At 30.5% G+C, this 15,216-nt stretch overlaps 1 protein-coding gene across 6 annotated transcripts in view; it reads left to right on the top strand.

Moving 5' to 3' along the window:
- Positions 1–15,216, top strand: part of LOC148273376 (uncharacterized) — a 182,252-nt gene that overhangs the window by 138,734 nt on the left and 28,302 nt on the right. For 4 of the 6 annotated variants that reach the window (XM_088238785.1, XM_088238780.1, XM_088238781.1 and 1 more), the window contains 3 exons: positions 10,707–10,881; positions 13,532–13,721; positions 14,556–14,651. In XM_088238785.1, the coding sequence (XP_088094911.1) occupies positions 10,707–10,881; positions 13,532–13,721; positions 14,556–14,651 (461 nt within the window). The remainder of the gene's footprint in view (positions 1–10,706; positions 10,882–13,531; positions 13,722–14,555; positions 14,652–15,216) is intronic. The other 2 variants (XM_088238782.1, XM_088238784.1) reach the window with 1 other exon arrangement.

The raw sequence follows: 15,216 nt of genomic DNA, 5'->3' as shown, positions 1-15,216 counted from the left end.
GAGATGGAAATGCACGAATAAAACTTGTCTTTCCAACAATAAAGCGGCAAATTAATAACAATTTTATCCTAGATATTCGTTCATCTATAAAATAATTAAGGGTTGAACCATATTAAAAATAACATTCGCTTAAATCAATGATAGCATAATAACTTTACATAAAACAAGAGGTCGCAATAAATATATGAAAAACGCGATTCATGAAACTCACTCTACAGAAGTTATAAATTGTACTATACATAATTTATAAGATAAAGAAAGGGTCACTAAGAGCGTTTGCTCATCTAGAACAAATGGATGAAGAAGGAATGGTTTAGCAGTAAAACCATCGACAAAGAAATACTTGGCATGATCATTATCAAAATTTAAAGCCTGGTCACGTTAAACGCAGACAAAATAGAAAAGGGCATCTGTGACAAGATGTATGAATATGGAATAATGTATGTCGGGATAGACGTGTGTGGCGTTCCATCCTCTGCTCACCCCTATGGAGAAATGTCGTGATGGTAGATATACATCGACGATGGAAAGGAAAAATTTACCAAACAACATGTAACAACTTTACAGAAGAGCCTACTATTTTTTTATCTATTATTAATAAAAATCTCAATTTAAAACATGTTGGAACTACGCCAAAATAATAGGCATATATGAGATTTTTTATTAATCAAAAAAATACCAAAAAACTTTAATTGGCTCTTCTGTAAAGTTGCTACATGTCGCTTAGTAACTTTTTTCTTTTCCATCGTCGGCGTCGACATGTTTTTCCGCAGAAAAGTTAGAGATCGAAAGATCGAGGTGTTTTTTGTCTTGAACATGTGAAATAATCAAATCACAATAGTTTATCATGACGAATGCAGAAAAAATAATAACACATTCAAACTTATCGTAATGGGTTTTGGGGGATCATTTTACTATAGAATATAAAAAAGGAAATATTATAATTTTAAATTTATATTGTAATATGATGGAGGCGATATTTATTAGACAGGCGTAAAGCCATTGACTCGATTGAGAAATTACACTCTTCCAAAATTAGATAATCTGTGGGCGGTTTCAATACCTACCTTGTATTATTTTTGTAAATGTTATAATTATTATGTCACGTCCACAAACTGCATTGCTAATCGGTGTACAATCTTTTTAATATTTATTTCATGTATATATTTTTTATCTTATGTTCCCTTACTCCTACCTAAATCGTTCAAAGGATATTAAGTACCAAGCATTAAGCGAGGAAGTCTTCATCAGAATACGAATGGCGATATTGCGTTTATAATTTCCACCAAGTTTTGCCCTGCGAGAAGCGAACCGTTAAACAATCGTGCTACGTTGCTGCGAACCAGTTAATTCATTAAATGGGCCTATTATAACAACCATTATCCACTATTAGTCAATTGTGTCTCGTTCCATTCCTTGTCATGTTTGGCCGTGATCATCTGAAGATATTTATTGTTCGGCCAATCAAAATTGTAAAGCAATCAACATTTTTTTATTTAAATATAATTTATAAACTCTTACAGATCGCATTAATTTAACAACTTATTTTTTAATTCATACTCTATTGTTAACGATAATATTTTAAACATCATTTATAAAGGTTGTCTGAGTCTCTTGTTTTATTTGGTATGTTAGTTTATTGTAAAATTTTAGTCCGCGGTTTATTAGTCTCGTTTTAGAATATTGTATGTATTGTTCTGATATTTTCTTGTATTGTGTCCGTGTTTTTTACTATTTTTTTTCAAGTTTTAGTTTTTTGTCTATTACATCAGTGGCTAATTTAAAGATAAAATTTAATGATTCTTGTAGAAAAAGTTCGGTTTCGTTTAATTGTTTCGTTTTTTCTAACAGTTCTTCAGTTGGTGTTAGATAAGTGATTAGTGTGTTTGATTTTATTAAGGAACGTACGTCCCAAATATTTATTATCAAATAGTTCATTATCGTAAAATGTACGGTGAATAATGTTATTTGTTTGAAATTATTAAGATCAATAGTCCTGGATGTGAGTTTGGACTCAATGATGAATCTATTGACCTCTGTAAATTATTCAGTCCCTCTTTTGGTAGCCGAGTTTGCTATTGCCGTGTGATTTTTATTTACACAAAATACCGCACTAATTTCCCCCCTCTTTCCGCTTTTGATCAACCATTTATCACTCAGACGAATTGCTCGAATGACACAAGTTAAACAATAAAGAACACCTAAAAACGACACAAATAAAGTATAAAATCACAGAATGAAGTAAATCATCGTATTTCTCTCTGTAATCTCTTTAAAAAACCAGACTCTTGGGCATGGTGTAAAATACTTAATGTATGAAGGGTTTTTCCATATTAAATATTCGGTTATTTAAACAAATCTGAAAGAAAAATTCGAACTGGATAAATCAAATAATATGTTGGTTTATAAAGAATCCCTCTCTTCCCACATAGATAATTATGAAGTTTGTTAATTAAACTCGTGTGCAATAAATTAGGTTAATTATTAACCGTTTTACACGTCACAAACACTTGCTTTTAGTTATAAAGTTAATTAATTTATAGCGTTTCCAATGAAACTAATGAGGTGACAAGAAACTTTTGTTAATTAGGTATTGTCAGATAAACAATATATTATTTATTTATTAATTTTACACGGCACGCGGTTCCTTTTACCATACAAAAAATATATAGTATGTAGAAATACACGCTTTAAATAAAATACAGTAGATAAACGAAAAAAAAACATAAAAAGTTTATATGTACGTATTATAACACATCATTCCCTTTCCGCACATAATGTTGCATAGGGCACTGCATTGGTACACCAATCGCAGCATATTATGATCATTTTTCTCACATGAAGGTAATACGATCAGTCTTACGGTTCAGGTACCAGTCCAGAGACTATGAAATATTGTAGTTGTAAAAACACCCTTTTAAATAAATGTTTCATGTCAACCATGTCGGGAATCGAACCCGAGACCTCTTCCATGGTTAGCAAACGCGCTGACCACTACACCACAAGGTCGAAAATATTATAACACAGTGGTTTCATAAAATGTGCAAAAGTTAAGAGACATCAAAATTAAAAAGTAGAATCTTTTTATTTTTTTAAAAAGACGCAGGTACGGGTAGAAAAAAAAAGTTTTTTTTATGCTTAAAATAATTATCCAAAATTTATTTAATATATGTTCACAAAAAGTAGAAAAAAATCAATAGAAAGCAAAATAAAATTAAAAATATATATTCTAGGTACATAACTGTATTGTTGTACTATATTTAGTTATAAAGGTGCTAAACTTGCTTTGTTTCTTTGTTGTTCTTAATGTGTTATTTTCTAAATGTCAATATTATTTGTGTCCCGAATTGAGTTGTTGTAACTCCTGGGAATGTAATTCAACGTATTATACTTGTTAAATAATTTGTGTTATATGATTTATAAATTAAAAAAAATAAAAAAACTATAGCCTAACAAATGTAAGTTACCGTGCACTGTCTTTGAAATAATTATATAGAGTTTATTTATATAAACTATACTTCATGTTTAAAATATCAGAGATGCAGTCGATTGAGAATAGCATTATAAGAGTATACCGTACAAGTCATTCGTCCAGGGCTGGTATTCCAAACGAAATTATAGCGCGGTATAGCGCGTTTTTACGTACTAAATACGGATTATAGCGCGCTGTAAACGCGTTCGGAATACCAGCCCAGGGGTGGTATCCTGAACCACTCTCGTGGCACAGTTTTTCTCGTGTGGTTTCATACAAACCACACGAGAAAAACTGCTCTCTCTTGCCACGAGAGTGGTTCAGGATACCACCCCAGGTACCTTGAAGTTGATGAGTGCTAATAGTTTTGGGCAGTCCCGTTTAAAGTTAAAAATCTTAAATAAAATCAATAAATCTATCTCTCAGTATGTTTTAACAAGTTTAAAGTCTTTAATTGGAAGTCATAGTCAATTCATATCTGATATTTATTTATTTATTTTAAAGAAACAAACAGTCGACAATGATATAGTAACATTAAAAAAAATACGGTTTAAAGACAGACCAGCAAAGTTTCTAAATAATAATCATACATATTATTAAATTGTGTTACAACAAAAGGGTGTGTTTATGTGTATTTGTATGAGAGTAAGTGTAGATGTGTGTTTATGTGTATTAGTGTAGGAGTAAGTGTTCAGGTGTGTGTAAGTGTGAGCATCATTAAATAGTAAGCGGGATCGTATCGCGGCCAGAAATAAGGAGTCTTAATTTATTTTTAAATAAATTAAGGGGCATGTAAAATATATCAATAGATGAAACAAAAGCGTTATAGTTAGAGCAAGAACGATAGAGGAAATAGTGTTGTGCATAGTTAGTGCTACAGACTGGCGGATGGAACAAATACTTATTTCTTGTCACGTGAAAGGGGACATTGAGATTAATTTTGGAGAGTAGTAGTAGTTTGGATTATTAATTTATTATTTAATAATTTATGGAAATAGCATAATTCAGATACAGTGCGTCTATTTTCAAGGGTAAAAAATCCATTTTGTTTGGCAGATTGACTGTAAGTACAATGCGTTTTATTGTTTTTATAATCTAGGTATTTAAAATTTTTTCGTTGAACATTTTCAATCCTTTCTATGTTTGTTATGTATGTGGGCTCCACACAACGGATGCAAACTCCCAATTACTGCGTACAAAAGTGTTGTATAAAGTTTTAAATGTATTTAGTTTTTTAAAAGGTTTGGAAATTCTTAAAATCAAGCCCAGCATTTGGTAAGCTTTTTCAACAATTGAATTTATGTGAGACCCAAACAGCAATCTATTATCAAGAATAACTCCTAAGTCTCTTATCTCGCTACACCGTGATATGGAATTCTCTTTGATCGTATCAGTGTGCGTAAAAAAAATTGTACTTTTAGTAAATGTCGTTGAATAACATTTTGAGGTGATTTTTATTACAGTAATCAAATAGACGATCAAGATCTTTTTGGATATTTACACAATGATATATCGTTGACATTGGCAACGATTTTGGCATCATCGGCAAAAAGTAGAAATTAAGAAAATTCAATGTACTGATTTATATCATTAATATAGAGAAAATAAAATGGGACCTAAATGGGCACCCTGCGGAACACCAAAGCTGCAGTATTTGAAACTAGATCTATTTGTTACGTAAGAATTGAACCATCTTAAAAGATCGCCATGAATTCCATAACATTCCAGTTTATGAAGCAAGATGTTATGGTTAATTTTATCGAATGCCTTTTGAAAATCGGTGTATATGGCGTCAACTTGAGAATTTTTGCAAAAATAATCAGTAATAAAATTTGTGAATTCCAGGAGATTAGATTCTACTGACCTACCTTTGTAAAAACCATGTTGCTGTGTTATAATAATGGGAGCGATATTATATTATATTTGATATTATTAATGAAATAGACGCTAAATTTTGTTAAAATCGATTCATTTTGTTATGTTATCTTTTTCCTATCCCGCTATGGTGCGTCGCGTGTCGCATCGAGCCCTAGTAATACGGAAATCGAGGTGACCAACATTAATTGATTCATATATGCTGTTATGGTAGTTAACACACATAATTTTATGTTATAATCAGTATGAATCATTGTCAATGATAGTACAATAAACTATTTAAACACAGTAGCAAAAGTAATGTGAATCTAGGTCCCAGTAAAATTAGTATGTTTATAGTCATTAATCCCACGCACTCAATGTATGTAACTTATAACTTTGGTCTTAGGTTATCAAGCCGCGATTGTTTCAGAAACTTATTTATATCGTAAAATTAATAGTAACTGTAGAAGAAAGGTACTTACGATGCGATGTGCATGCTAGAACGAGATTATTCGAGGCCATTATTTAAACATATACATACATTGTATGATTCTAGGTCTATGTAAAAAATGACAATGTACAAATTTGAACTGCGTACATCCGCCATGCTGACTAAACTTAAAAAGTATCATAATAATAAAAATACGTACATAGTTTTATTCCACTTTTCTTTATAATTTTTACTGGTGACCGGGTTTCATCCTGACCGACATCTTCAGACTGGTGGGAGACTGAACAAGTTTGTAGTAGTTCGTTGAAGATGTTAAGATTCGTCTTGCGTACTGCCAGGGTTTTTGGTAATACACGAGTACTGAGAATTCTTTGTAACTCGTTGGTGCGAAGTAGGCTCGAGTTTGGCGCGATGATTTGGGGACCGTGTGAGTTGACGTACTCTCTTATGGTGGAAAGGGTTCAGAAGAAATTTCTTCGGTTTCTCTTCATGAGGGAGTGCGGATATTATCCATGGCCTTATCCCACTGAGTTCCTCCAGGGTATGCTCGGTTACAGCAGTTTGAAGACCAGAAGAAATGTGTATTTAACTACGCACATCTTTCGTATGTTGCGCGGTATTATTGACAACCTTGAAATTATGCGGAGCATTAGCTTTTATGTTCCGGATAATTACCTTAGACACCGTCAGCATAGACTGTTTCACATTCCAATATACAGGACCAACCTGCCAATGGTTATGCTTGTTGGAAGGGCTATCTCTATGTTGAACAATATTACTTTGGACATTGACATTTTTCACGTCTCTGAGGGAGTTTTTCGTTACAAGATTCTCTTATTTTTTTAACATGTTATTCTCTGGATATTATGTTTAATTATGTGTTACTTTTATACGTACCTTATTATTTTTATATGTATGAATTAAGACATTCCATTTTGTAATGTACATATATATGAATAAATAAAATTGAAATTAAAAAAAAAATCTAATATTTCTCTAACTTCTATTATACATACTACTAACCACTATTTCTAAAACTATATACGTATTTTTATTATAATAATTAAAATGCAGTTCCACCAAGAAATATCAGTAGAAAAACTTGATCTATTAAAGAAGTATCGGTTCATAAGTAGAAACTTTTAAATAATTATAAAATGTCATAAAATAGATAAGTAGACTTCATAAAGTTTATATAGTTCTAAATTGCTTTTAATCGCGTTCAAACCGCCCTTAAAGGGGGGGGAGTGCCTAACAAAACTACATAGGCTGAAAAAAAACATTGTTCATTTTATCACATTAAAAAAATCAAACCGCCCGCTTGATTAGGAGTATCAAAGTACTATTTGCTTAGTACAAATAGACCAATCATATGATTGGGCTGTTAAGATTGCGAAGTATTCACGATTCAAATGACAATTTTACAACTTGTGCAGAACCTACCCAATTTGCACTCCCTACGTAGAATGTTGAACGTGCCTTGCACCAATTCTCTCAGGAATTTAAATTGAAACATTCTGATGTTGCTCTAGTTTAGTTTTGATAGTCAAGTCTGCTCATAAGAAGCGAATGTAATGTACAGTCAGTTACTTGTATGAGATATTCACGCTTCGTAAACTACGCGATATTAGACGTTCTGATAATATGAGCAGAATGTACAGGACTAAAGCCTAATTACACCGAAAAAAATAAGTTCAATAAATAAGTTAAATCAATTTTATATTAAACTCTTTCAGATCTAAATTAATTCCTGTGGATATAAAAAAATATTTTGTATGAACTAAATTAATCATTTGAAAAAAAGATTTTAGAGAAGGTAATATAGAAGTCTAGACATCTACAGGGCTTATGACCTGTCTTTGGCTGGTTTAAGTGGCCACTTTACACACTGTGAAACATTCACCATTTTGCCTATGTTTGAACATCCATATTTCTTCAATTCTTCCACTTGTTGATTTTAGTGAAGTTAAAGAGCTGAAACTTTTATTGTTGCGAAGAGATTCATCTGACTGAATTATTTCACATACTAGGCAACGCCCGAAAACAATTTTTCAATTTTTAAACTTCTTCTTGGACCAGTTGGTTTCATTACAATATTTGAGTTTGTTTGTTTGAGTTTGTGAAATCCAGTCTTTTGTCTATGAACGTTTGGACAAACTTAAATATTGTAATAAATTGTATTAGTTAAATATCCATGCTAACAAACGTTTTAAGCTTACACATAGGTACCTACTGCTTACACAATCTCCTTTTGCCAACATAACAATACGCCTACACTACCTTTAAATGTTTTTTTTTAAATAAAAATAATCTAATTAAATAGATTTAGATTCAAATATCGACAGTAAACTGGCGGATAGTTGGAAGAATAACCCGGGAAATGTCCAAGCTAATTTGATCATCACATGGCTAAAGAATCTAGGTTGGAGTGCCGGAAAACTTGACGTGCAACCTAAGTAGCGCTGAAATGATTAAACAATATTATATTCGATGCATTTGTAATATTCACTGCTTTGGCGTTCGTTGGTTGGATCGTAGATATAACTTTGTAAATTAATATCCTATCTTATAGATTATTTGCCTATTTGGGACATCACTGCTATTCCAATATTTTAAGCATATCAATCACCAAAGAAAGCATTACGCTGTTTTATTGAATTAAATTACTATCTATTGTGCCTGCTCTAGAAATAATCTTAGTTTTACTATCATTATTTACTTCCCACGATCTATCTCTGTTATGGCTAGCCTCAATATATAGCAACATTAGCTTCTACTGATCTAATATAATCCTAGGATATCTTTATTATAATCAGTAGACAGGTATCAAATTAATGTCCGATACCCACGCGTTTGCCTTAAACATCAATAATAATAATAATGTTTGGATAATTTAAATAGCGCCATTTTTGTGAAAATCACCTCAAGGGCGCTGATACAGTTTTTTTTGTCATTTCTTTAGTATAATTATTGATGAATTGGAGTCAATTTATTATTTATTTATTTTATTTTCTTTATTTTCTTTATTTTCTTTATTTTCTTTATTTTATTTATTTTATTTATTTTATTTATTTTATTTATTTTATTTATTTTATTTATTTTATTTATTTTATTTATTTTATTTTATTTTATTTATTTTCTTTATTTTATTTATTTTATTTATTTCATTTATTTCATTTATTTCATTTATTTCATTTATTTCATTTATTTCATTTATTTCATTTATTTCATTTATTTCATTTATTTCATTTATTTCATTTATTTCATTTATTTCATTTATTTCATTTATTTCATTTATTTCATTTATTTCATTTATTTCATTTATTTCATTTATTTCATTTATTTCATTTATTTCATTTATTTCATTTATTTCATTTATTTCATTTATTTCATTTATTTCATTTATTTTATTTATTTTATTTATTTTATTTATTTTATTTATTTTATTTATTTTATTTATTTTATTTATTTTATTTATTTTATTTATTTTATTTATTTTATTTATTTTATTTATTTTATTTATTTTATTTATTTTATTTATTTTATTTATTTTATTTATTTTATTTATTTTTTTTATTTTATTTATTTTATTTATTTTATTTATTTTATTTATTTTATTTATTTTATTTATTTTATTTATTTTATTTATTTTATTTATTTTATTTATTTTATTTATTTTATTTATTTTATTTATTTTATTTATTTTATAAATATATTGCAAAAATTAGTACACATACTTAATAACAGGGAATCTATATAAAACGAATTAATGTAAAATGAAAACGGAATGTTCTCTGTTTATGATAGTCTCCATCTAACATGGCTCAGCCTGTTCTAAGGTGGAGACTTTTTATCTTTAGAGCATAAGTAGCCCTATACTAATAAAACAACAACATAAAAAAGAAAAACTAAAACTAGTTAATTATAAATGCCTAGCTAATCAAATGCAAGAAATTAAAAATCGTTATTATACAAATATAAAGAATATATATTTGCCAAGAATACATGTTACTTAAACATAAATAATATAGTATAATATATAATAAAAAACAAATATAAAGCAATAAAATACATAAAAATAAAAATAATATGTGTACCAATTATATAAAGTACTTCGTTTTTTGATTTCCATATTTTTCAAAAAAATCTCTGGCTACTATTTATATGTGCAGTTATTTTTATTTTGAAATTTGTTTTACATTTACATACATAAGTTGTAATTTAAACTATATCGGCCGCTTTTTTTAAAATGGAAACGTCTGTGCAGTTATGAATAAGATACAGGTAATCTTCAAATAAAATATGGTCAGTTTGCATTATGCCTGTGTGCAATTTAATAAAGATAAATAGGTTCTCTGGATTAAGAAAACAATCATTTGCGTCCGCATGATTAAATATTTGAACTCAAAGAAATTTTCAACTGCCGAACATAACCGTACTTGAATCATGTTATGGTAAAGCGGGGTTGCAATTATGAATCTTCTCTATCCCCTAGAGAGTTGTTAATTTGGGGATATTTATTTTTTACATGCGACTAATTTTTGCTTCATATAATATAGCCACACTGATGATTACACGTCATAAAATATGAACATGTGAAATCAAACATGATGATATTCATTTAGAGCATTATTGCGACATTACCCAAAATTCTTAATTAGGTTGAATTGACCAAACCATATTAGTTTTATTTCCGTTTTTAAAGCAGTTTTACACACCATTTAACGTTAAACCATCAGTGTGGCCATTATATAAAGCAAAGTGTTGTCGCATTGAAAAATAAAAATCTTCAAATCGATCACTCTCAAGGATTTAGACCTCGGATTTCTGGTTTGCAAAAGGGGAATAAAAGGAGAGGAAAAGAGGAAGAATTCTCAGACTCCGTAGAGATGTGTAATAATAATATATTTTTGTTTGCATTTCCAGGCGGTCAGACGCTGTCGGCGTGCGCGGCCCGCAAGCTGCCCCCGGGGGGGGACCCCGCCCTGCCGCCGCCCCCGGCCCCCCCAACGCCCCCCGCACAGGCGGAACAGCTGTCCAACAACAACGATGCAGACTTCACGCACGAAAACTCCGACTACCAGTGGTTCCTCGATTACAAGTGAGTTAACATTTTACAAAAAAAAATATATTTAAAAAAAAAAAATCTTAGATATTTTAATTTTGGAGCCATTTATCGGAATTGTAAATTATTCTGCCATAGAAAATTTAGCTCAAACTGCGGTAAAGCAGGGTTCGGAACATGGACCGATCTGTGAGTCCGCGACACTACCACGGGACAACTCTGTCACAGTTTAATTTAACTAGTCTAAAATCTACATTTGTTGCAACAGAGAGGGAAAACATTTTTGAGAAGGGATCCCTAAACATAGGGAGAATGGTGAATGCTATACAGTGTCTAAAGTGGCCACTTAAACCAGCCGATAACAGGCTATCAGCCCTGTAAATGATGTTTTCCCTCTGTGTTGCAACAAGTTAAGATCTAAATAACTCCCTAGGGAGGAAATCCAGCCAGTCTGCAAACATTTGAACTTACTCAAAACATTGTTGAAGTCTAAAATCAATCAACTCAAAACATTGTTGAAGTCTAAAATCAATCATTATCACAATGAGGAACACAAAAAATGTTTTCTTGCGCGCGGTAAAAATTAGAGCTAAAATTATACGGCAAAGTTTCTTTAAAATGTAAGAAAATTATTTTTTTTTAAATAAAAACGCACTACTTTAAACAATGTCACTGGTTCATATGAACCAACCAATGATATGAGAGCTGGTTTCCGGTTTGCTTATCGTAAACGAACCAATCGGAAGAACTGACTGAGAAGAACCTCTGATGTCACACGCGGAGTTATTTCAAAAAAAGCAAATTTAAAAAAATCATAGCGCTGATAATACGATACATCAAAATATTTTATTTTTTTCCAAACACTGATCTTTCTCATTCCCCTATCTGCACCCAAAGATGCATTTTAGGTACTGCATTTGGATTCAAATCGCAGCGTATCAGACTTAAATCTCACTTCTTTCGTTTATCGTTCCCTCAATTTTAAAATCGGACAGTTTAATATGTAGTGTTAGCACAGGTCCTGTTGGGTGAACAGATCTGGTGGCTTCCAAAAATAATTTCAAGGCTTTTAAAAAGTTTCATAATCATTTCGGCGAGTTGATCATGTCCAATCAATTTAATCCCAGTCAGTAAAGGATTCACTTCCCTCTTCTCCGCAATCCAATGAAGTGCATATAATGTACTTCTCAATTACTTTCTTTCAACACGAAGATCCCAAAGCTACCAGATTACGGAGAGCTCCTTCGGGCAGCTTTTCTCATTCGGTAACGAGCAATTTTTTCAATTATGTAGGCACCGCCATCGCCAAGGAGATTTATGTCCTTGGATGGGGTGTGGGGTATGTGGTGGGCAAGCTGTAGTAGTTTAGTTAGGGTTTAGGTTTAAGTATCTACAGAATTGTAAAGCACCTTTAAAGTGATTTTTCACAAAAATGGCGCTATAAAGATTAGCTAAATATTTTTATCTCAATCATTTACTATATTCATTTTAAAACACTCTTATTTTGTTCAAACTTATTTTTGCTACAAAGGGTATGTTGTTTCTATGTTTTGTGTGTGAGTATCTGGTGGGATAGTCGGCTGTTATTTTGTTATTCCTTGTGTGGCTTTGTCACGTGAGTCTACACTGAATATATGATTTAATATGAAATTTTACTGTCGCAAGCGTAAATTATGTTATTATTTTTACAAATTATAGAAAATAGATTTTTAAACAATATATAATATTTATTTATTTATTTATTTATACATCAACGGTTCAAAGAACCTTTTACAAAAAAATAATAATTTACAGAAATAATTACAGCAGTGCACAATGATCATGTAGTACATAGTAAGAAATAATAGAATAATTAAAACTAAACAATTTAGTAAACATATAATACAAAAAGTTAAAAAGAAACATAACATTTCTTAATAAAAAAAAGCAATAACCATGAGAAAATCTTATATACTAAATATAAATATAAAACAGTAAAGTTAAGAATAACTAGATAATAATAATAAAAAAACTAATACATCTTATGATGTACTGAAAAAAAAAAAAAAGTTTTTTGAGCAATAAAACAAAAATAATTAATAAAAATAGTTAAATTACTTAATAATAATACCTCTATTTAGTGAAATCATCATCATCAGTTGGTTGGAAGAAGTTGCCATTTGGCAATAAATCCACCAATGTACAATTTAAAATTATGTCTAACACGTTAAATAAAGAAATAAAAAATCTCGTATTCCAGGAAACAAAGTAAAATTGAATAATATATTTAAAAATAAATATGTATGTATATGTGTTAAATTTTTGTTTTTAAATACCCATACTTCATAAAATGACATATTTCGCTTTATGTAATTTGCGGCACTGTTTCCAGAGCGATTTTTTAGCACTGTCTTTTCAGAGTTTTCATTTGCTAAATGAAGAGAAAACCACTTAATACTCATTCAGGATAAGCCGGACTATTGTGAGAAATCAACTGACCGTCCATTCTACTTGAAAAGTGGTGGCATACTATGCCCTTCTTTTGTTTATTCAAAACTGTATGACCTTTATAACTTCAAAACTAAGGACTCTAAATGCCTAGACTTCTCTATTACCCTTTTAATATTTTTGTCTGTTGGTATCGTATTTTCGGTGTATAAATTAGATGCTTATTTTGTGAAATTCAAATGGGTATTTGTCGTTCCAGCTATCGTGACAGCTCCTGTCAGCACGCCAGCGTTCTGTCCTCCGTGTCCAGCTCGTACCGAGGGTTGGACTGCTACGAAGAGCTCGCCCGAGACCTGGACGCCAACCTCGCGGAGGCCGACATGGAGAGCTTCCGCACTAGGGACATACACGCGCTGCTGTCGCAACTTCCCGGACATCTTATGCAGGATGTAAGATAAATACCAACTAAATAAGACTGATACTAATTTTAAACAAAAATACTGTATATTTAGAAAAAATACCATTTTAAGACAAATAATTTCACCTACATTACATACCAACTATTTAGGACAAGTTTATAATCTATTTAAGACAACTACTATAAATATCTTTTAAACTGCTCCTTATAAATTAAGAAACATTTGATTATATGATTGTGCATCATGGTGTTTGCTCCGATTCTAATAGGCATTTGATATTAATTAAAAACTGTAATAGTCTATTAAATAAAACTGTAATAACATTTTAAAATACACGGATTTATTATTAAAACAAGAGGATTTATGTCCCATGATATTTTTTCTGTTTTCCATTGGGATATAAGATATTTTATATGGAAAACAGAAAGGAAATGAAAAATAAAATTAATGTGAGTTAGAGAACAAAAGTACAAAGTTTTAATGTAAGCATCTCTAAAATTGAACAAAGTTGTGTTTTGTTTACCATAATTTTGGTTTAAATTACAACCAAATGAATATTTTATATTTGATCATGTTTTTCATTGAGTATCCCAATATCGTCTGTCGAGAATAATATGATATTTTGCATGAAATTTCTGGTTTCAAATTTATACATTTTACATTGATTGATTCACATATTTCAAGCCACATTTTCTTCTTTAAAATTCTGGGATTTGTTTTGCTTGTGACATTCCAACAAGACATACGTAATCGAAACAGAGATGAATTTTGTATTGCTGATCTTGATTTGCATGCAGTTTGCCAACCAGAAGGAGTATATTGTCGGTTTGTGTGTTGAGGCAGCGGTTATTGTTAATTTTGCAGACCAATCGTCGTGGAGAAATGTATGCCAGCGTTACCAGCTCACTCATGGAAAAGTTCTGTTTTGATTCCTCATTCAGTCCTCACAGTAGCTCTCAGGTACAATCTGCCTTCGACTGATCGTTTCATTGTGTGTGCTCATCATCTTCATGTGTTTTTATTTAGCTGTTTGGGAAATGCGTCGTTTCTTCTTTCGTATCTAGCATCATTGCCTGAATTTTAACTGTAACATATCATAATTTGTAAATCTTTTGTGAATAATCCATCTTTGATTATTCAAATCAGTCATAAACGTAATCCATTATTTTTGCATTGCGTTTTACAATCTGTTTCAGATACCAATTTTAATTTAATGTTCAGCTATCTCTATTTCTGTTTAAATAGATAAATCTTTAGAGTTAGCTCTTTAAAATGTAAACTCTGGCCTAGAAATGTTCTCTATAATTCGACAGTTAAGTGTATGTATATATAGTTAAATTAGTATCATACATTTAAATCATTTTCTACCTTCATACCCATGGAATGCCATATATATTTTTATTTTGTGTTTCAATATCATTCCCTTTTGATAGATTTTATGTCATCTGTAAATCAACAAACATCTTGCATGACTTTTGACAGTAATTAAAATAATTAAAAATGACTTATTGTATATAAAGTGTTA

The sequence above is a fragment of the Micrasema longulum genome, unplaced genomic scaffold (genome assembly GCF_059751315.1).
Source record: "Micrasema longulum isolate JH-2025_06_02 unplaced genomic scaffold, ASM5975131v1 h1tg001969l, whole genome shotgun sequence".
NCBI classification, from domain to species: domain Eukaryota; kingdom Metazoa; phylum Arthropoda; class Insecta; order Trichoptera; family Brachycentridae; genus Micrasema; species Micrasema longulum.
This window is presented reverse-complemented; position numbering and strand designations above follow the sequence as displayed.